The following is a 23,311-nucleotide window of genomic DNA, read 5'->3' as shown; positions in this document are numbered from 1 at the left end:
AGCGCAGAGCGAATTTCTCTCTACTTCCGGCTCATTGTATTTTTCGCGTTTCCGGAGACAGCGGCGGGGGGAGGGGGGCGCGCGAGCGGCTCGCGTACTCTCGCGAGAGGCAGGAAAGAGCGCAGGGTTTGAAGCATGGCGGACGACGTGGACCAGGTGAGTGTGTTTTGAGGGGCTCACTCCAGAGCGGCTTTTCCACTGCTAGCCCTCACCCTGTTCGGCTTTGCGTCCCAGGGCTACTTTCTCCAAGCTCACCGAAAGGTGGCCTTCATGCCGCCCTGTTTCTAGGTTATCACGGCTTTTAATCTTCCCTTTGGTAACCGCGCCCCCTCCGAATTTTGTCTCACGCCCTGAGATGGTTTCCCCTTGGAAGCCCGCCTGAAAACTAATTATTCTTCACACTCGTCACTTCCTTTCCCTTGTATCTCATCTTCATCAGTGGTATGGGAATGATTATCCCTGCCTGCCTCACGGAGATGTCGGGATTCTGATAGAAAAGGTGATAATAAAGCTAAATAGTTACTATTATGAGCGCAACGGTTGTTACTTGTTCAGCAAATGAGTAGTAAACATCAACTTGTATGGTTAGACTCCGCTCTAAGCACCAGGGACACCGGCATTGGCAAACGTGAGCCCTGTCTCCACTTGGAGCTTATGTTCTCTGGAAGGGCAGATAAGTAAACAAACTTGTAATATGTAGGAACTGTGATGTGGCATGAAGAAAACAAGCAAGGACCTGGTATATAAAATAATATGATGGTCCTCCAGGCTTTCTCATCTTCTCTCCTTTTCCCGAAAATGCTCTTCCTAAGATATATTTGTGGATCAGGCCACAACCTAGCTTTCTCCTGAAATTTCACCTCATCAACGAGGATTTATCTGGCCGCTTGCGTAAAATAGCACTCTTTCCCAGTCTGCTTTATTTTTTTTCGTAGCATGTTATTTGTTCATATTAAGTAGACCCTTCGATGTTCAACGTCTGTCTTTCCCCACTCGAATGTGAGATCCTTAAGAGCAGGGTTTTGTTCACCATTCTGTCCTCCAGGTTCAGAACAGTGCTGGAAACCCTGAACAAATATTTATTGAACGAATGAACTGGTTAATCAGGGAGGCTTCTTTGAAAAGGCAAATTTAAAGCTACAGGATGAAAAGTATGGACAGTGGGTATTGTAGACTATAGTAGCCAAAGGAGCAGTAGGGCTCTGTGGTGTGTCTGTTCTTGTAGTATTACTATATATTTATTCATACCCCTCTCCCCACTAGAATGAACTCCTTGAGGGCAGAGACTGACCGCTCTACCGTAATGTAGTAGTTGGTTAGCTGGTCTTTGACAATCACCTGTTTAATTGGGATTGAGGACCAGTTGAGGTTAGGAATTTTTTTTTCATTCTAGTTTTTTTAACACTGTAGAGCCTGTAACTTTCAGTTGCATTCTGCCACTGGCCTGATGTACTCACCAAAGAAACTCCTTGAATAATCTTACCAACTTTCCTGCCTACCCATCCCTTGCATTTGGATGACTCCCAAGTCATCCTAGCCCTGATCTCTCTGGGACCTATATTTCCAGCAGTTCTTCAATTGGAAATAACAAGAACCATTTTTAAGTACTTTCAGTTTGCCACTTACTATTGTGAATACACTTAATACGTTAACTTAATACATTAGCTCATCCAGTCCTTGCAAGTGTCATGAAGGGAAGATTATGGCGTCCTCATTTTACGAACAAGGAAGCTGATGCTCAGAGATGGCATGATTTTTTTTTTTTTTTTATCCGAATTCACAAGTTTCAGATTCAGGAGTTGAACACACACTGCCTGACTTCAAAGCTAGTGCTTTCAACCAGTATTCAATACTCCCTGCTAAATATATTCATCTTAGTGGCCAGTTGGCACCCTAAACTCAACCTGCCCCAGATTGAATCTCCCCTTGGCATTCTGATTAGTGTGTGGTAATCATTAAATGAAATTTTTTCAAATCACTAAATGAAATTTGAGGTAAGGTTGAAGTCCCAGACAGTGACTTCCTGTACCCTGAAATTGGGTCAGGCACTTTGGATTTTGAGAGAACAAAGTACATGCTTATTTTGCTGTATAACTCCTTCCTGTGTACGTGTGTTTCAGCCTTCACTTACATAGCACTTACTATGATCCAGGCACTGTTTTAAGCTTTCATAATATGCCCTTTGAGCCTCACAACAACAGTATTAGGTAGGCGCTATCGTCATCCACATTTTACAGAGTCTGAGACAGGCATTGAGGTTTAAGTAACTTGCCCACCGTCATACAGGATAGCAATGACTTGAACACTGCACTCGCTAGTACTGTATTACTAAGCCTGTTTCTTTCATCAGCAACAAACCACCAACACCGTAGAGGAGCCCCTGGATCTCATCAGGCTCAGCCTGGATGAGCGAATTTATGTGAAAATGAGGAATGACAGAGAGCTTCGAGGCAGATTACATGTAAGTAAATTTATTAAATTACCTTGAAATCAGATTATTTCTCTGTCATGCCTCCCTACCACTACCCCCTTGAAATATAAACACTGTCTGATATAGAAGAGTATTTTGAATGTAGATAAGAAGGTGGAAGGTCACCCATATTTCTACAAGTCAAGTACAACTGCATTTAATTCACCTCTTTAATATTTTTTCTAACAGAAATGATGTAATTTTAAAGAACATTTTCATTTCTTTCATTTTTTCTATTTATTTGTAAACAGCATTTATTCTCCATTCTTATTTAAACGTTCTATCAGTTACTGATATGTACATAAGTTTGCGTTTTCTTGTGAGAAAAATTAAATAGCGCAGAAGTACATAGAGTAAAAGGTGAAATCCCATTTTTTTCTTTTGCTAGCCACTTAGAAATTGGGTCTGTGATCTTTTAGGTCTTTTCTATATATTTACACATAAATACATATACATGTGATCCCACGCATGTATTTGCACTATATACACTACCTGTAAATAAAACTGGGATCTTGCTGTACGTGTTTTTGAGCAGCTTTCTTTTTCACTTAATCTTTCTTGGAAATTATTCATCATGAATGCATATAAATCTCCATTCAGCTTTATTTTTTTTAGAGAGCGAATGAGCGTGAGCTGGGGAGAGGGGCAAAGGAAAAGAGAATCTTAAGCAGGCTCCACGCTCAGCACAGAGCCTGATCGCCCAACCCTGGGATCATGACCTGAGCTGAAATCAAGAGTTGAAGGCTCAACTGAGCCACCCAGACGCCCCTCCTTTATTCTTTTTAAGGACTGCATAGAATTCTGTGTATTGTGAAAGTGGTTTTTAGATTGTTTTCCATTTCTTGCTGCCGTAAGTAAGTCTGCAGTATGTATTTTTGTGCATGTTTCTTTGTGTATATCTGTACGTATTTCTATAGGATTGGTCCCTTGAAGTGGTCCTATTTATTCATAGAGAGAGTATACTGAGGGTTTTGTCTTTTCTTGACAACTTGTCACTCTCCTGTATATATTGTTTTTACTACCATCATTCTACCTTAAAGGGATTTAAAACGGCTCATATTTGTTGAGCATTAATTACATTCCAGGTGCTTTTATTATAAGTGTTTTGTATGTAATGTCTCATTTAACCTTTATAACAGCCCTATCAAGGTAGACGCTAATTAGCCTGGTTATGCAGTTGAAGAAGCTCAGGCCTAGAAAGGTGAAGTTACTTGCTTAAGTTAAAGGAAGATCCAGAATATGACCCTGGGCAATCTGACTGCAGCCCCATTCTTAAGTACTTTGATTTCACCTTCGATAAGACCTAAAGGTAAAGAGTGTCCTGTACTTAGAAAGCAGGGACCTAGGAAGACAGTGATCTTGATATACAGCTGGCTTTATGAGAAGAGGAACCCCGGGAAATGGAAGAGTGGCAACTTTACCAAGAAAAAGAGAATTGCGCTTAAACACATGGGCCAGTGGCATGTGGAGACACACCCCGGGACAGATATGTCGCCTTAGCTCTTGGAGGCTTCTTTAGTTCCCTTCTAGACTTCATTGCCTCTATACTAAATGGCCCCCAATATTTTGTTTGTTTTCTGGCCCTCATCTATAGATTTTTGCTCTTGTTGGTATGCTTTGGTAGAAGTGGCTGCTATGTGGCTGATGCGTTACTTTTATTTTGATGTGAGCTGGTAAACCATTTAACCCTTTGTTACAAGTGAGCATGAGTGAGAGGCACCTGGGCAGCTCAGTCGGTTGAGCATCCAACTCTTGATTTCAGCTCAGGTCATGATCCCAGGGTGGTGGGATTGAGCCCCATGTCAGGCTCTACACTGAGCTTGGAGCCTCCTTAAGATTCTGTCTCTCTCTCTCTCTCTCCCTCCTTCTCTCTCCCTCCCTTCTCCCTCCCTTCCCCCCTCCCCCTCCCTCCCTGCCTCAAATAAAAAATAAATTTTTTTTATTAAAAAAAATTTTTTTTAATGTTTATTTATTTTTGAGAGAGACAGACAGAATGCGAATGGGTTAGGGGCAGAGAGAGAGGGAGACACAGAATCTGAAGCAGGCTCCAGGCTGAGCTGTCAGCACAGAGCCCAAATGCGGGGCTCGAACTCACAAGCTGTGAGATCATGACCTGAGCCAAAGTCAGACACTCAACGAACTGAGCAAGCCAGATGCCCCAAAATAAAAGAAATTTTTAAAAAAGAAGTAAGCATAAGTGGGTTCTGAACAAGGCCCCTGGAGTTTTACCTTTTAGTAAAATACATGAGCTTTAGAGTTTGGATTAAGGCTATCCCTATCAGGATGGCAACATTTATTGATTGAGCCTACAGGTGCCAAACACAGTTTATTTTGGCTAGGTTTTACGTGGGCCGGGTATTGCTCTACTGGTTTCATGCGGTGGTGTTCAGTTTAGCACAGGGAGGTCTTGTCTTGTGCCTTTGGGAGACTGAAGTGCCATCTTCTTCACAGTTAAAGAATCGTATTTCTTTCACTGTATCTCTCTTGTCATGCTGTTACAGAGGGAATTGAAAGAAGTCTACTGAAAAGTGATGAATTTGCTTTTTCTCATAAATATTATAAATGATGTGACTGTCTTGGATGACCAATAGGGTAGACGCTTTAAAAAAATAATAATTTCAAATTATTTTGAGTAAATTAATTTTAGGCCATATGAACAGCTTTGTATTTTTATCAGGTCAGTTAACTTGTCACTGGAAATAATTTGTGAAGAAACAGCTTATTAGCACAGCAGAATTATTTTTTATTTGTGTATAAAAGTGTGTGATATAAGTATTGTGCGTAAGCTCTGTTCATTGTTCCTTTATTTGATGATTAAGTTTCTTGATCGCTCACCTTTCCACTGCAGGCTTATGATCAGCATTTAAATATGATATTGGGAGATGTGGAAGAGACTGTGACTACCATAGAAATTGATGAGGAAACCTATGAGGAGATATATAAAGTAAGTCATGGAATTCTGTTCTTCACTTTTAAAATGTCAAATGTTCTCAACATCCAACAGCATAACACTTATTTATAAAAAGCCCGTCATGATTTGACACCTACTTGTGGACCCAGTAAAGTATAGCAATCAAAAGCAAAGACTTTAGGGTCAGACGGACCTAATTTATAGTGCTGTTGTGGCCATGTCCCACCTGGGTTATGTTGGGCCAGTGAATTAACTTGGCAGATTTAAGTTCCTCATTGTTAGGCAAGAATACTAGCACTTACCTCATCCGGTTGCCAGGATTCACTGATACATGTCAGTTTAAGATGCTCATGTGTGTTAGTCTGTAAGAGTAATGCTGGACAGTGTTCCTTGTTTGATGTGAATTTAAGCTATCAATAATTAATAAAAACTAAAACAGAAATTTTAAAAACACTAACTCTGTAATAGTGAGCCTATTACATGTTGATTTAAATAACATCAACTACAGGACAAAATACTTAGAAGCGTCTTTGTTTTACCTTTTTGCAGATTTCTTTAATGCCTGGCTTAATTGAAATCTAGATTCTCACATCTTTTTCTGCATGTAATCTGTTATGATATGTCATAGTTGAAAATCCTTCCTCACAGGTAGTTACAAAAGGGAGGAGTATTTTTTGTGGGTATTCGCGTTTGATGCTACATTAAAACTCAACAAGTGGTAGTTTCTTAAAGGTTAATTGCAGTGTGGAATCTGAGACCACATCATTGAACTTTTCATACTCTTACTATATGCAAATTCATAGGTCTGCCTTGTTTGTTTTGTTTTTTTTTTAATGTTTGTTTATTTTTGAGTGAGAGAGACAGTGCAAGTGGGGGAGGGTCAGAGAGAGAGGGAGACACAGAATCCAAAGCAGGCTCCAGGCTCTGAGCTGTCAGCACAGAGCCCGACATGGGGCTTAAACTCACAAACTGTGAGATCATGACCTGAGCCAAAGTTGGATGCTTAACCGACTGAGCCACCCACGTGCCCCACTACCTTGTCCTTTTAATGGATCTTTTACATTGTGTGATTCTGTGACATCAAGCACTGCTCATTTGGAAAATATTAGTTCGTGGAGCTATGCAGATCTTCTGAATGTTGGCACATTTCATTGTTCAATGTGAAAAAAAAAAAAAGGAAATCACCTATGTCTTTTAAGTATTTGAAAAGCCAGTCTTTGACCCTTCTAGAGTATAGTGGTTTAAAATATAGACTCAGATTGCAGGACTGGAATTAAATCTTGACTCCCTTGCTTGCCAGCTATTTAATTGTATCAAACTACGCAATCTGTCTGTGACTAAGTCTCCTTGTCTGTAAAATGGGGATAATAGTAGGACCCACTTTATACAGCTATTTAGGATTCACTGAGAGGTTACATGAAAAGCCTTCAGGTTAGTGACAGGCACATAGTAAGTGTTCATCTTTTAGCCTTTTAAAAGGTTTTTGTATTTCTGCTTTATCCTGGCTTTCCTTCTGTCTTCAACGACTGCTGACTCCTTTGCAAATTTTCTTTCTCCTGAACATGGGTTTTGAATTTTTTAACCTATGTGTCTCTTTTTCCCCTCAGAGGTGTGATGTCATTTAGTAAGTAGGAGTCTGTAACAGTAATCAGTACAGCACCAAAGCTTGAGCTCTTCACAGATCTGGGCTCACATTTTTGCTGCTAGTGGTTAGTTTCATGACCTTGAGCAAGTTATAGAAACTTCCTAAGCCTTAGGGGACCTCTTTTGTAAGATGACAGTAACTGTGCCTGCCTCCCAGGATTATAACAGGAGGCACTGAACTTGGTATGTGTAAAGCCATGGCATGTGGTGACTGGTAGCTGTCATGATTGTGGATCAGTCTGTGTCTCCAGTTTGTTTCCTTTTCTGAGCTTCACTCTTTCATACCCAGTATTCTAATTGAAACTATTTTCACATTGGATATTATCTTGAACTCAGTACATCTGAAAGTAAATTCCTTTGAAGGTGTTCTTCACCTTCAAAATGAGATCATTCTCAGTTTCCTATCCTCAGTGCATGATTTTCTGTTGTTTAGACCATAAATCTCAGAATTTTCTGGGACTTCTCTCTTTCAGTCACACTGATGAGTAACTAATTCAGTTGATTCTTCACGTTGATTCCAGTGTGTCATTACTGCATCTTGCTCTCTGTGACAACTGTTACTAATATTTTTGTTCTCTCTGTCAGATCCACATGTGGTCACTTGTGGTATAGATTCCTAGAACCTGAAAAGGAGGAATTAATTACTATTGCCCCTCCCACAGCCATTATAGCAGAACAGGGACAGAATTTTCACCAAAAACAAACAAACAAAAAAAACCTACCTTCGGAAAAGGGAAGAATGGAAACATACAGCAGAATCCCCTGGGGAGGTGTGAATGTTCCCTGTCCTAGGATTTGAAGTAATGGCTTTTAGGTCAAGTGTGTCCCATGTAATATTTGGGACATACTTAGACCAAAAAAAAAAAAAAAAAAAAAAATTCTCTTCTATTTATCTAGAATTCAAATGTAATTGAGCACTCTATATTTTCATTTGCTAAATCTGGCGACCCTAAATGGGGGCTTCAGCTTTCACAGCCAAGTACTTGCTTATGCTGGAAGACTGAAAAATAGTCAACAGCTTTTTTAGCCAGGCTGTTTCTTTGCATGCAATTTCTTTAAAAGCTTAGGACTTTGTGTGCATCTGATCTGTTCATTTCCAATCAATTCTATGGGCCAGTAACCTCAACATTCTTGCCTACACATAGCCTATCTATAGATGCCTTTATTTATTTTAGTTCCTTCCCACTGTTCTTCCCACCCTTAGGCCATTTGCTAAAGTAAATTTGGGTGGGAAAGCAGCACACTTAAACTAATTCTTGCCTCAGGGCTGAGTTTGTTTAACTGGGAAGGTTTGCTGGGCTTCAGTCCGCAAAGCTTTTGTGCCTGTTCATTGTCTATAGTTTGGGATCTAAAAACTGTTGGCTTTTCAAACCCTGTGAGTCCTATTTCTTGTGATCTCTGCTTGAAAACCAGCTAGTTCTTACCTGGGCTCATCTCTTACTGCCTTGCTGAATGTATCGGGTTAATAGCAACTAACATTTGGCTTGTTCCAGCCTCTTCCCCTAGAACCTGTAGGTTAGGGAGGCCCTTGGGCTACCTTCCAAGCCTTTGCAGGCAACATTTTTACCTAATGTTTTCTCCAGGCATAAGAGGATTTCAAATATTTGTATTCCATATCTGTTTCCTCACTGCCTAAGGCTCCACCTATAGACTAGTGCCCCAAGTATTCGTTCCACATATGTGAGCGCAGTAGTAGGACACAGGAGCAACATGTAACGGCTCAGTACAACAGCGGAATTTTATTTCTCACCCACATAACAGTCCTGAGTGGAGTTTTAGTTCAGCATGATAGCTTTCTTCCAGGTACTTAATCAAGGGCCCAGGCTTCCTCTGTCTTACAGCTCTGCCATCTCCAGAGTTCATTATCTGAGTCCGGCTAGTCATGGGAGGAAGACCATAGAGGGGCATTTGTGGGAGGCTTATGGGTCAGTCACTTCTTTTTACTTCCCATTGGTCAAAACCCAGTCTCAGGGCTGCACCAGGTTGTAAGGAAGTGTGAGTAATGTAGTCTAGCTCTGTGCTAGGAAGAGGAGGAACGTGGGTTTTGGTGAATGCTCTAATCTTTGCCCCAATTATTGACATCCTGGAAAAGTAAACAGTTAATAAAGTGGTTCTTTGTGCTACAAAGGTAAGTGAGTGGTGAGGTTTTTAAATCAGTTGTGTTATGATGCGTCTGTGTGGGTTTTGTTGTTGTCAATTTCTCAAAAAATAAATAATACTACTACATATTTGTATAAATGTGTTGTGTTTTTTTTTTTTTTTTCCTCTTCCAGTCAACAAAACGGAATATTCCGATGCTCTTTGTCCGGGGAGATGGTGTTGTTCTAGTTGCCCCTCCATTAAGAGTTGGCTGAAACAAAGAATTTATCGTGTTATGGAATATAGGAGACTTTGTATGATTGCCTCTTTAAATGTAGAAGACATTCAAAAGAGAAACCTGCGTTAATTTCGACATTAAGAAATGACCAAGGATTCTTGCACTCCTGAAATGAGTTGATTTGCAGATAACTCAAAAATTCTTAAGCTAAAGAGTATTTTTATTTTTTCCAACCCTTTCAATAAATGTGATCACCAAGATGCAGAACTCTTTTTCAGGAGTTGATTTGCTGTTGTTTTCTCAGACAATTTCTGGGGTTTTTTTCCTTTAAATTGAATTTGATGTTTCCTTTTTTAATTTTTTTTAATGCGAACTCTTTAAAGTAAACACACATCTTACGTTGACTTTACTTGTATACACTCATCTGTGCATCTCCTAGGTTTGAGGCACCAGGTGGACCACTGAAAATTAGTTTTGCCAATATGCATACTTCCTTCAAATCCTCTGGGAAGGCAGTTCTTTAAACCAACAGTTGCAGGCCAGGGAGGTAGATAGAATAATGCATGCACAGGATGCCATAAGAGCACAAAAAAGAGTGCCCAAAGAACAGGGTGGGTGGGTGGGTGGTGGTGGTGGTGGTGGTGGTGGGACTGTGACATTATAGATGTTAACACTGCCATGAATATGAAGCATGATTTCTGTTACTTCTGCTTGGTCCGATATATCTCTAAGGTCAGGCTTCAGAGGTTATATACCTGTGTGGTTCAGCCTCGTCATATCTACCAATGCCACACATATTTAATGACTCAAAGAACATATTTCCGTTCTTGGATCACGGGCCATTCGTGACGAGAGGTCTTCAGCAACATATCTCAGTAGCACAATAAAACACAGTGGCTAAAAAGCAAAGCTCTTTTTATTTCTAGCTTCAGTCAGTCAGCACTTAATGCTTGAAAGAGAGAGGAAAGTACATGTATGTGTGGCAGTTTCTCAGACTTTATTTAGACAGGACTTAGAACTTGACGTTCTCTACCAAGTAGGTTGTACCATTTTGAAATGTAGAAAGTCTGATGTGTGGATAGCTTGCCTGTGAATATGCTGAATGTGTGTGTTAGTCCATCATCAAGCACAATATGCTAACATATGCACAGTATTTTCAGCCATGTGCAAGAAAGATGTTTCCGGTAAACACTGTAAAAAGGTTTCGTTTTCATTATTTATTGTACCTGTCCCTGCAAGTTAGTGAAGAGGAAGACGAGTGTGAGCAAGCTGCCAGGTTTTATCTTATGTGAGGAGACAGGAGAGAACCTTCCTTCGCTTTTGCTCACCCCACACTTTGTCCTTAGGCCTCAGTAGTCCCAGAGGGTAACCTGTTTACATCAACCCGTTCAATATTGGAAAAATAGGACCTGTGGTTCTGTGGTGGCGAATGGCAGATACTTTGGATCACCGTTTCCAAGTAAAACTCTTGGCCTAGATGCTGCTGCTGGTGATACTGCACAGTAATGATTGCCACAAAGGGGCATCAGGCAGAAGCAGCTTGTATGTATATCCCTCTTCAATCCCTACAATAGCTCTTCAAACCGAAGCTCCGAGAGCTTGCATTGCTTGCCTGTGGCCCCACAGCTAGCACTAGACGGTGGGATGTGAATCTGCTGGACTCCTACCTGTGTGTGTGTGTGCGGAGACGGGCGTGCTGTGGAGACTCTGGCTCAGGGTAGTGCACTGCTCCTGATGTCTCCCACAGCCACGGGGTGACAGGAGCATCTGGCCCTCTTGCTCTGCCACACCCTCCAGTTCTTCCTGAGCTTGTGTTTTATTTTTAGTGGCTTCCAATATCCATGGTTAGTTCCTGGATACTACTTTATTCTTGGCCTTCTTTCTCTTTTTTCTCCTAGAAGTGATAGAACTTTTTTTACACTAGAACTTTTGGTGTGAGGGCTGTTGTGTACACACGTAGGTTTCTAAAAACCGTGGCCCTTAAAATCTGACACAGTTGATTTCGTGTGCCCAGAAAACTGATGTGACATACAAATGTCCACTTAGCTCCTAGCTGTTAAGATACAGGAAGAAGGGCAATAAAAGATCAGCTGCAGGATAACCATTTGCACGTTACCAGACGGAGGAGGAGGACGCAGGGTGGGTTTTGTGAGCCCTTCTGTGGTTTAGGCTACCTGCCTGGAGGGTTGGAGCTGGGACTCAGTCTGCACCCGGGCAGCTCAGGCAGCATCCTGCCACAGCCCTCCATGTCAAGGCTTCCTCTACAGGGCTGCACAGGGCTGCCCTCTGAGGGCTTATGCAGTCAGAGGGCACCTTGGAGCCATGCCTTGGACTCCTAGGCTGCACAGCACTTGGAGCTCCAGCCAGCTGGACGACCGTGGTCACTGGAGCTGGTGATGAGGCTTCTGCAATGTGGTGTCACATAGCTCAAGCCGAGCCTCTTGACCATCTCCTTTGGAAGCCTCTCAAGCAGATGCCATACCTAGATCCCTGTCTTGGTGGTTTCCTGAAAGAGATTGTTATGAATTATTGCCTCATACAAAGGAGGGTGGACTGACAAAATTTAGGATTACGCATTTCTCTTTCAGACAAAATGTGCCCAAACTGAAACCCAAGTAACTTGAGTATCTCAGTTTAGGCTAAAATCATCAGCTACAAATTTTCACACATCTTTTAAAGATCTACATAAACTCAAGGTATTATCTTTCTGTACACCAAGAGAGAATCTGGTTCCATACACCCTTTTATTATAAATAATACCTATTGCCCACAATGTTCTTAGCCTGTAGCCAGAATGAGAGGAATGTTCCACTGTGAGCAATTGTCACCTGTAGAGCAATACTCCTCTGTATTGGACAGGGAAAGGAACTAAAAATTCCGGGATTCATCCTGGCAGGATCAAGAGGCTCAGTTGGTGTTTCTGTCACCCAGCTCCACTCAACTATGTGGGCAAGCCCTCCCCTGTAGCAGATCCAGGCTTAACAACCGACCTGCCAATGGCAGTGCTCTCCCTTGAGATTGGTTTGTGTTCTGGTCCCTGGCCAGTCATTAGGGCTATGAGAACGTAAGGCTCTGATTGGCCAGGCCTGAGCCACATGTCCCTCCTGAAACTAAGCCAGATTTTCCCCACCTAAGCCATATGGTCTGAGCTTGGGGTTTGGGGGGGTGGTGGGGAGTCATTCTCTAAAGGGAACCAGAGGAAGGGGTGAGTGGGAACTGCAGACAAAAGGTGCCTGACCTAGCACTTGGAGCCTCCTGGTTGATAGAAAACTCCTTTGATTTACTTGATTATTGGTAAAACTTCTTGAAACACACCTTATAGTGGAGACTGTATGATTTGAAGCCATTACTCTGGAATCTAGTTGGAGGCCCTGGAGAATCCCGAGGAGGAGTCAGTGTGGGTGGAGCTTAGACTTGTTCCCTGAGGGGGCCTGATGGCAGCGGGAGTCTCCTCTGGGAGTTAGGTATGGGACCTGCCACACAGGAAGGGATGAGGCTGAGAGTGGGTATTGGGGTCTGTGGAGCTCAGAGGCAGACAGGTTACTTGCTTGAGGTGAGTGAAGAACACTGAGCCCCACCAGACAAGTTCCTGCTTATGAGCAGGGATCGGGCACTCACCACCTCTGGCATGGGGCCTGGCCAAGAGTTTGTCCTCAGTAAATGCTGAGTGAGTAATTGAACCACAGGAAAACCAGTAACAACACTGTTAGTGGAGGGGCAAGTAGTACTTTTTCCTCCAGCTTTATGAAAATGTAATTGAAAAAATTACAAGACACTTAAAGTGTGCACTGTGGTGATTTATGTATAAGTTGTGAAAGGATTCTCACCACCTAGATGAGTAATACATCCATGACCTCACATATTTATCTTTTTTTTTTTTTTAATTTTTTTTTTCAACGTTTATTTATTTTTGGGACAGAGAGAGACAGAGCATGAACGGGGGAGGGGCAGAGAGAGAGGGAGACACAGAATCGGAAACAGGCTCCAGGCTCTGAGCTATCAGCCCAGAGCCCGACGCGGGGCTCGAACTCACGGACCGCGAGATCGTGACCTGGCTGAAGTCGGACGCTTAACCGACTGCGCCACCCAGGCGCCCCTCTTTTTTTTTTTTTGTAAGAACTTTTAAGTTCTACTCTCTGAGTCAAGTTTCAGTTATACAATGTCGTGTTATCAACTATAGCCACCATGTTTTACATTAGATCCTCAGGCCTTACTCATCTTATACCTGAAAGTTTGTACTCTTACCAACCTCTCCCTGTTTCCCCCACCCCCGGCCCCTGCCAACCACCTTTCTATTATCTAAAGGTTTGACTTTTCTCTTTCTTTCTTTCCTTCTTTCTATCTTTTTCTTTCTTTCTTTCTTTCTTTCTTTCTTTCTTTCTTTCTTTCTTTATTTCTTTCTCCATTTCCTTTCCTTTCCTTTCCTTTCCTTTCCTTTCCTTTCCTCTTCCTTCCTTTCCTTTCCTTTCCTTTCCTTTCTTTTCTTTCTTTCTTTTCTTTTCTTTTTCTTTTCTTTCTTTTCTTTTCTTTTCTTTTCTTTTCTCCTTTCAGGTTCCACATATAAGTGGTAGCCATGGAGTGTTTGGTGTATTTCACTTAGCGTAACTCCCCCAAGGTCCATCCATGTTGCAAATGACAAGATTTCCTTCTTATGGCTGAACAATATCCATACACACATGCATACACACCCATGTATTTACACACACACTTCTTTATCCAAATGATACTTCCAAGGTGAACTTCGCACATTGTTTTCCAGATACTTGCGGTGTCTTCCCTATAAATTGGACAATGCTTCCCACTTTTCTGCCCTTCTAGCCATCTTGTCTCCATTACCATTTATAGCGATATGTACTAGCTGTAGATACCTAACGGAAAACTAGCACCAAGAAATGAGGAAGCCAAAGCCAAGTGTTTTAAATTCCTTTTAGATCCATTGCTCACTCTTAATACCCAGAGCATGTAGATTCTTCTTTTCTTGGCTGCTTCTAGAAGCTTGCTAGGTGTGGAAGCAACACACCCCACTGTAGTTCCTGATACTGATTACTCCAAGGGAATTTTTTTTTCTTGCCTCCCCTCCCACCCACCTACAGGACTGTGGGGATCTGGGCTCTGGGTGTTGACAGGACCTCCACAGTGTTGCCCTTGGTGAGTTGGAAAACTGACCATAAAGTCTGGAAGTGTGGAGTCATGAACCTGGCTTCAAATCCCAGCTGTGCCATGTACCAGCTGGGCAAATTACATCTGCCTTAAGGTCAGCAGTAAGGATTGGAAAGCATTTGTATAAACAGCCTAGGATAGTGTCTGGAATGTTACTGACACATCACGGGCACCAGCTGCACAAGTCACAGAAGTGGATGCAGTATTGGAGGCCAGTTCATCACTCATTCATCTTATTCCAAGTATCCCTGCTCTTTTTCTCCCTAAGTACTTTTCAGAAGATGTGAAATAATTTAATTCAATCAATTAAAAATTGTGATCAAACATCTACTGAGTGCCAGGCCATGTAAATAGAGGACTGAACAAAACAAAGGGAATCCACAATGCTAAGTACTATAGACATGGAGGGTAAGGTGATGGGGCATGACAGCGGCAGGAGAGAAGGAGGAACACCAGAAGGGCTCAGGGAAAGTGTGTCCAAAGAAGTAACATTTGAGCAGACATCTAAAGAGCTGGAGGGAGACAGTCCTGTTGGGAATTGGCAAAATAGCATTTGTCCAGGCAGTTGGAACCTGTGCAGAGGCTCTGAAGTAAGAGCAGTTTCACACAGTCAAGGGTCAGCAAGGAGGCCAGTGGGCTAGAGGAGAGTGAGCCAAGGAGAGGAGGCCGGAGGGGCATTGGATCCCAGAGACCTCAGTGGTCCAGGTGTAAGTCAGCATCTTCATTGTACACGTGGGGAGGAAAAGGCCAAGCCAATCTAGTTCTAAAACCTAAATTGAAACCACTTTGTGCTGCAGTCCCTGGAGTTATGCAAGGTGTAGTTTGTGTAGCTACACAGTCCCCTTACTTCTGATCACATGCTATTTCACTTCGTTTTACTTTTTTTCTTATAAAAAAAAAAAGTGTTTATTGGGATGGTTCCCACTCATCTTGGTTCAGAGTGCTGCCTCTGTCTGAAGGAGCCACCTTATGCAAGTTTTGCCTTTCCTCCTGTGGGCTGGCAGAGGACAGTGGAGCAGCTGCTGTTTGCACCTGGCTACAGAGGGTGCTGACTGTATAGCCTGGCGGGCACTCCACATCCACGGAGCGCAGGAACAGGGGCTGTGCATCGGGCGCTTCTTGTGCTTTTCTTCTCTCCTGCAGAGGGATGAAGGAGATCTTTGCATGAGGCAAGTTCTAGTGGGAGGTCATCCCTGCCGGAAAGGTCATCCCCTTTGCAAAGGAAGGGCTCTTCCTTCTGAGTACCAGCTGCCATTTAGACCCAGCACGAGCTAGTATCCCATGTTCACCAAGGGCAAAAGAACTGCTCTCTTCCCCTCACTTGGGCTGGGTGGAAATGACACAGAGTTGGAAACCAAATGGTCAGGACTCAGCTTCCTCATCTCATGTTTGGTGAATTTTGGCAAGCCTCTCAGCCCTTTGGGGCTCAATTCCTCACCTGAAGGGAAATGCAGGGGTAAGTTTTACCCCTGCCAGGCTCGTGCTAGTAAAGCTGCTTCTAGCTCGGTGAGGGCACCTAAACTTATGTGTCTTCATTGTCAACACCAGGTGGCGCTGTGCTCTTTGCTTTTCAACTTGAAATTTTCCTTGGGTTTGCCATGTATATTAGTATTGGCCAGAAAAGTCTGTATCATTTATTTTCTTAAATCTAAACAGTTTGTGGAATTCCAGCCCAACAGTATCTGTTGCTGCCAGGAGCAAAGAAGAAAAGAAAACAACATGCTGTTTAGGCCCCAGGGAGCAAGTTGTAAGGTAAAATGCCCTTCTAATTGTGCCCACATCCTGTGGAGCTAAAAGGAGATTGTCGACAAGGCCACATTCCAGACTAGATGGCTTTTGTCAGCACTCTGTCCTTCGCGTGCAGTTGACTGGTGGCTGGAGAGCTCTTTGGTCAGGGTTTGAGGCCAGATGCCGCCACTCCGTAGAGCAGATTCGCTTACCTGCTCAAAGCCTCTTTGCAATGTCCTTTCAGTTCAGACCTGTTGTGGTGGGGCAAGGCCTGGGGTAGTTCTGTTACTCATGAAAAGAGCCTGAGTTTGGAGTTCTGGAAGACTCTTGGTGACAGTATCTGAGAGCCAACAATTGTGTGTGCTAGGTAAAGAGTACAGATTTGGAGTCAAGAAACTTTGTGTTCATATTCCAGTACCACTACTTACTAGTTGAATAACAGACTCGGCCTCTCTGATCCTATTTCCTCCTCCGTGAAATGGGGTTGGTGGCACTGCCCACCTGCTGCAGAAGGGCTGAGGCTTCCAAGGCGTCCTTGCTCGGGGCCTGGAATGCAGTAGGAGTTCACGTATCATTGTTTCATTTCATTAAACCAGCGGCTCCACATAATGTGCTTCCTTTCTCCTAACTGCCTTTCGGACCTCTGTGGTTGGTCCACAGTGCAAAAAGACCCCTTGTAAATACTTACCTGCCTTTATTACAAGAATCAAAGTCGTTCTTTACGAGTCCATAGTTTCTGCCTTGCTGAGTCCATTACATTTAAAAACTAATCTCATTGATCTCTTCTCACATTGTTTTTCCTTTATGGCTTTTCCAGGCTGAGGATTGCTAGAAACTGGGTCAAATAAAAGCTAATCATGATAAGGGTTTGGAAATCGGGTGCGAAGGACTGGGGCGGGGGGCGGGGGGTGCTTCCCTTTAGCAGAGTCTAGAGCCTCCTCGTCCTTGGTTCTCAAGACTGTTTTTCACAGTTCAACTTTAGGGTATAAGAGAAAAGAGTGGAACCAGCTCCGTGAACAAGGTCACCCAACAACATCACGAGATGATGACATCACTGTCAGCTCCTGCCCAGGAAAAACCCAGGGCTCAAATAACCGAGGGAAAGGGCAGGTCATCTCCATGGCAGGCTGACAGGGCTAGTTGCAGGCCACCACCAAATATCAGGCCTGGAAGTGTTGCTAAAAATTACCCAGGGGCCACACTGGCCTCTGCTCGGTTTGCCCTGGGCAGACTTGTTGCCCTCACATGCTCGGGACAACAGAATATCACCAACAGGTTTTTTTCCATTTCCTAGAAGAAAGGTTACCAACTGCCAGAATCAAAATAGAATGTGAATCGTGTCACAGGAATCCTGTCCAATCCAAGCACACTCATATTGTGCAACGGCCTTGAGGGGATAGAGCAGATAAGCAAAATCTCCAAGTTATTATCACTTTGTTGGAATTGACATCTCAGAAGGCCTCTCGCCGTCCTCTCTCTGGAGGCTAGTTCTGTTTCTACAATGCTACGTGTCAAGTGAATCATGTTTTTAGTGCCCTAGAGGGACACTATTACTTAGGTCAACCTGATGCAAAACCCTCACGTCAAGAATCTTTGTGTTAAAATGAGTAGTTTTTCCCAACTTTGTTCATCTCCCAAGTTCATGGTTTTATACATTGTTCTTTTATCTTTTTGTCATTCTTGGCTTAAACTCTTTAGTATTCTTAATGGTATTATATAGTTTTTCCAAATGGTAGTGAAATACCCACGGTAACTTTCCTGAAGAACAAATAACAAGTTAACAAATTGAAGAATTCAGTGCTTTGCAGATTTGTCTTTCACATGTATGATGAATATTATCCTTTTAAAAAATTGTGATAAAAAACATTAATATAAAATTTACCATCTTCACTTTTAAGCAGTAGTGTTAGGTGTATTCACATTATTCTACAACATATATTAGTTTTCTTAAAGCACTCTTAGATGTCTTTTCAGTAATTAGAGATGTCCCCTATCAGCCAAGTCCTTCTCCCATGACATAAAACTTTATTACTGTACCTAAACTTACCTTTCAAAGATTTCAAAGCCTTGAACAGTAATTCTAAACAAAATCCATGGACAGTACTTAAAATATGTGCTGGGGGGGGGGGGGGCGGTACTTAGAGAAACCTGTGAAGCCATTTCATACTTTGTCACAATCCAAACTCCTTTGGGTAGAACGGCCTGGCCGGAGATCTGGCCTCAAGACTGTTGGATGAGGGTCATAATTAAGGCATTCAGGTCACATCATCCTTCCTCAAAGACTCCAGCGGCTTCCCTTTCCACCATAGAAACCTCTACACGCCTGACCCATCTCATCCCCTTCTAATCCCATCCCTGCCTATCTCTCTGACCTCACCTCCTTCTGCCCAGCCACACTGGCCTGCCTCCTTGATGGCCCTCAGAAATGTCAAGGGGCACCTGGGTGGCTTAGTTGGTTAAGTGGCCGACTTTGGCTTAGATCATGATCCAGGTTTCATGAGTTCTACCCCTACATCAGGCTCTCTGCTGTCAGTGCAGAGCCTGCTTTGGATCCTCTATCTCCCTCTCTTTCTCTACCCCCTTCCCCGCATGCTCTCTCTCCCTCTAACTCTTAAAATAAGTAATAAACATTTTTTAAAATGTCAAGCTCATTCCTTCTTAAAGGTTTTGTATTCCTTCCTCCAACAATCTTCTCGACTCGTGCTGAGCAGTAGACCACGTACAGAACTCATAACATTCTAAATGTCCAGCCCACATCCTATACCAATTAAATCATAATCTTTGGGGGCTTAAGGATCAGTACTTAAAAATAAAGAACAAAAACAAAACAACCTGGGAATTCCAATGTGTAGCCACCTTTGGGAACAAATGTCCTAAATTAGTGGTTCTCAAAGTGTCCCAGGTCAGCACTAGTAGCATCAGCTGGGAACTTGTTAGAAATGCAAATTCTCAATCCCCACTTCAGGAACGAGAAACCTGGAGAGTAGAGCCCAGGAATACTTATTTTAACAAGCCCTGCAGGTGATTCCAATGCATGCCTCAGTTTGAGAACCATTGCCCTACATTCTTGGAGCTCAAGATGTGGCTTATGGACCAGCTGTGTCAGCATCACCTGGAAGCTTGTTAGAAAAGCCGAATTTCTGATACCATCCCAGCTCATAACCTGACCAACGGGATCAGAATCTGTACTTTTTTTTTTTTTCAACGTTTATTTTATTTTTGGGACAGAGAGAGACAGAGCATGAACGGGGGAGGGGCAGAGAGAGAGGGAGACACAGAATCAGAAACAGGCTCCAGGCTCTGAGCCATCAGCCCAGAGCCTGACGCGGGGCTCGAACTCACGGACCGCGAGATCGTGACCTGGCTGAAGTCGGACGCTTAACCGACTGCGCCACCCAGGCGCCCCCAGAATCTGTACTTTTAATGTTATCCCCAATGACTCATAGGCATGTTAAAATTTGAGAAGCCTTCTAGCTCTATCCCCTGAGAGAGTCTAGAAGCAATAACACGGGTAGCAGCAGCCCATCTGGCACCTACATCTTGGATTCCAAATACCATTTAATATCGATGGGAACTGGGCTCACTGGAGAGAAGGCTGATTCCAGGGCTAGTGCCAGGAAAATGCAAGATAGGCCTGAAATACCTAGTGCCAGAAAGCAAGGGTATTCTTGAAGGATGATGGGACATGTCAGAAAGACAAAGGGGTCAGTTTAAAAGGCCTCCCACGGGCCAAATCTGAGAAGAATCTGATAATAGTGGATTATAACCTGTTGAATAAAATAAAAACTGATGAGTTTGTAGTGTTATAAATAAATAGATTATCATATAAATAAGTGAGAGAGAAAGAAAAGTCTTCCTTGCAATAGAATGTTAGCTAATAAGTAGAAAAGGAAAGATGGAGTAAGAAAATCATGCATGAATGCTAAAACTAATGGGTGAAAGTTTGAGGAGCAGAATGTTTATGCCTTAAAAGTAACCTCCCACAAATGACATACAGAGGGGAAGATAGTAACTTTATATGGAGAAACCTGGCAGAGACCACCTTCACCCAACAGTCAAAGTTAACATCACCCATATCGAGACAGTCTGGCACCACATGCTTCCTGCAACAATGCACAGAGGAGGACATGACATTACTTCTGTGGCATTCCTGCCAAAAAGGCATTACCTCAGTCAACTCCTCGAGAATCACTAGGAACCCCAAGAGGAGCGTTCTACAAAATAGCTGGCCTGCACTCATAAGGAATGTCAAAGTCAAGAAAGACAGTAGCTAAGGAATTGTTCCAGATTAAAGGAGACTAAAGAGACATGAGAACTACATGCAGCATGTGATCCTGGACCCAGAAAAATGTATGTAATTTCAAAAGGTTGGAGCGACCAACAAGATTTATACAGATGGTGGTTATGTAAGAGAATGTTCTTATTTTAGGAAATACACACTGAAGTATAGGGTAATGGGGCAGTATGTTTGCATTATGTACTCTCAAACAGTTCTGAAAAAGTATGTGTGTATGTGTAAAAGTATGTGTATATATTATATATTTATATAGAGAGAGGAGAGAGAGTGGGACAAATATAAATAATTGGTGAATCTAGAAGATGAGAGTTCCTTGCACTATTTTGGAATTTTTCTGCAAGTTTGAAATTATGTCAAAAATAAAAGTCCTTCCCCCCCCCTTGAAAAAAGACCTGGGGGGGGGGGCAGACACCAAAATAAACCAAGGAAGAAGCAGTGTTCCAGAACACTTGCTTCCAAATTTAGTACGACTCTGTCCTTCCTGTCATTCAGGTCTCTGCTCCTCCATTACCTCATCAGAGAGGCCCCAGCTGGTCACCTCATCTAACATAGCCCCCTGCCCCCCCCCACTGTCAGACCCTGTCTATCACAGTACCTGCTTTCTTATTCTCATAGCATTTTGTTAGCTGTATAATTATCCCAGTTTATGGATTTGTCCTCTCCTTTACTGTCTCCTCCCACTAGAATGTAAATTTTGTAAGTGTAGAGATTTTTTTTTTGGTCTTGATACATCCCCCAGTACAGTGCCTAACATCTACAGGCACCTGGGGGGGCTTGTGTTACACGCATGAACAAGTAAACAGATCTATATATGAGTCCCAGTTTTCACATCTGTAGGGCAAGGGACTCTACAATTCAACACCCAGACTCCTTTTCAGCCCTGACACTCAGAGTCTGGCAATGTAAGAGCTACTGTTTAAGGAGCATCCAAAATGTCCTAGCTTTTATTTACAGTCTCTCATTTAATCTCCACAATAATCCGGCAGCACTGGTGACGGTACCCTTGTTCCATCCATTCATTTAGCGGATGCGGACTGAGTGCCAGGTGTCTACAAGGCACAGAGAAAACACTAACACGTCAGTAACCGCCCCTACTCCCAGTGGAGCTGCTGCATTAGCAAGAGCTGACTGAGAAAACCAAGGTTCAGAGAGGTTGCCCAAGCTGCTGCCGTCACAGCCAGCACCGACAGCTGGGAAGGTGAACCAACGTCTCAGTGCAAAGCCCAAGCTCTCACATCGCTGCTGACGAGCTGCCTCAAGGGCGGGAAGCTGCTGTGAGTCCGTCCACTCCTCAAGTGGTTCCCTCAGAGCTGTCACACCGCCTGTGTCCTGTGACCTCGACACTAGTTCCCCCGTTCACCAGCATGGAAACAGAGCGTGCTATATCTCAGTTATTTCTGATTACGTTTTTGATTATTCCATGGCCTCCTGGTCCCATTTACTTCCGATAAGCTAGAGCCGGTTCTGCCTCAACGGGCAAAAGTCAAGTTAAATTCAGCCTGAGAAATAATCTAAGTCTGAGATGTGATCAAATAACCTTGCCAGAAAAATAACTGAAAAAGCAAAAACTGAGAATCAAAATGAAAACCCACTTCAAAAAATGTTTATTGAAGAGACTGAGCATGAAGAATTAAAACAATGTAAGGGAGTTGGGAAAATTTCCTAAAGGATGTTTAATTTTTCCTCAGCTCATTGATCCTTTCCCCCTTGAAAGCTTTCTCTGCCAATTAATCACTCAACTTATTACCAGGGCCTGTTTCCCTGTTTATGATTTTGAGCCTCAAGAATCCCTCTGTAAGACCACAGTAAATTTCCCTGGTTAGCAAGACAAACATTTATCTTAGGGGATCAATTACTATGCTGGGAGGTCTCAGATTCCTGGGATTTAGTGCATGCCTTTGCCCTTGATTTGTTGGGTGACCTTCGCTTCTCTGCCTTGGTTTCTGAAGCTATACAAGGAAAACAATGTTACCCCCTGAGTTGTGTCCTAAAATTGCTCTGGGTTCCCTATTGGAAAGTAGAAGAGGATATTTGGCCAAGGATATGCCCATAAATGCTTCTCCTTCTCCTTCTGGAAGTTAGCTAATTATGTTGAGAATTGAAAATACATTCTCTGTGGGCATCTAAAGTAGATTCCTTACGGGAATGTCTAGCGGGTGGGTGAATAAAAGAGACACATTAACAGACTTTTGTTATTCTAGAGGAAAATGTCATATCTCCATTTTTTTGTGGCCACAAAGTTCAGAGTTGGGGACAGGGGTGGACAAGAAAACAGTATTGTTCTTTGGAACTACGACTCACAAATTGCTTACCCATGAGAAGCTTTTTTGTTGCTGTTGAGTGACCTTTTTTTTCTAGTGAGCCAGGCGGCTAATTGACCAGTGGGTGGATGATAAAATTACCCACTTTTGCATTTAGTGAGTACCCCGTCATTGGAGGCAAGTAAGAATAGACTGGATGTACTCTCAGCAAAGGGTAGGGTGGAGAAATTTCAAGCACCAGAAGAGAGCTTCAACTAAGTAACATTCATTCCCCTCCAACTCTGAGACTCAGGGATTCTGGTTCTTGTCCATGCCACATGCTCTTCTGAATAGACAGAGCTGTGCAGCAGCACATGGGGACGAAGGTGGTGACAGGTGAGCTAATGGGTAAGTTTCAGGCTCAAATCACGCAAAGAAAGGGTGGCTTTATACTCGCTGAAAAGCAAGAACCAGAATTAGGATCCCAGGAGAAGAGGGTAAGTAGGGTACTGTGTATTTGAGGACACACCTTTCAATAGGGAAC

At 42.9% G+C, this 23,311-nt stretch overlaps 1 protein-coding gene across 1 annotated transcript; it reads left to right on the top strand.

Annotated features, from left to right (window-relative positions):
- Positions 1-48: 48 nt before the first annotated feature.
- Positions 49-9,614, top strand: LSM3 (LSM3 homolog, U6 small nuclear RNA and mRNA degradation associated). The gene is made up of 4 exons (XM_030307488.1): positions 49-156; positions 2,351-2,461; positions 5,319-5,414; positions 9,299-9,614. The coding sequence occupies exons 1-4, from the start codon at positions 136-138 to the stop codon at positions 9,377-9,379; spliced, it is 309 nt and encodes a 102-aa protein (XP_030163348.1). The 5' UTR covers positions 49-135; the 3' UTR covers positions 9,380-9,614.
- Positions 9,615-23,311: the final 13,697 nt, after the last annotated feature.

Source organism: Lynx canadensis, chromosome A2 (assembly GCF_007474595.2).
Source record: "Lynx canadensis isolate LIC74 chromosome A2, mLynCan4.pri.v2, whole genome shotgun sequence".
NCBI lineage: Eukaryota > Metazoa > Chordata > Mammalia > Carnivora > Felidae > Lynx > Lynx canadensis.
This window is presented reverse-complemented; position numbering and strand designations above follow the sequence as displayed.

Bases quoted from the DNA above. Each gene is read 5' to 3' on its own strand.
- LSM3 (XM_030307488.1), top strand. From the start codon at position 136: ATGGCGGACGACGTGGACCAG. The intron at 2,462-5,318 runs GTAAGTAAATTT...TTTCCACTGCAG, and splicing joins AGCTTCGAGGCAGATTACAT to GCTTATGATCAGCATTTAAA. The intron at 5,415-9,298 runs GTAAGTCATGGA...TTCCTCTTCCAG, and splicing joins CCTATGAGGAGATATATAAA to TCAACAAAACGGAATATTCC.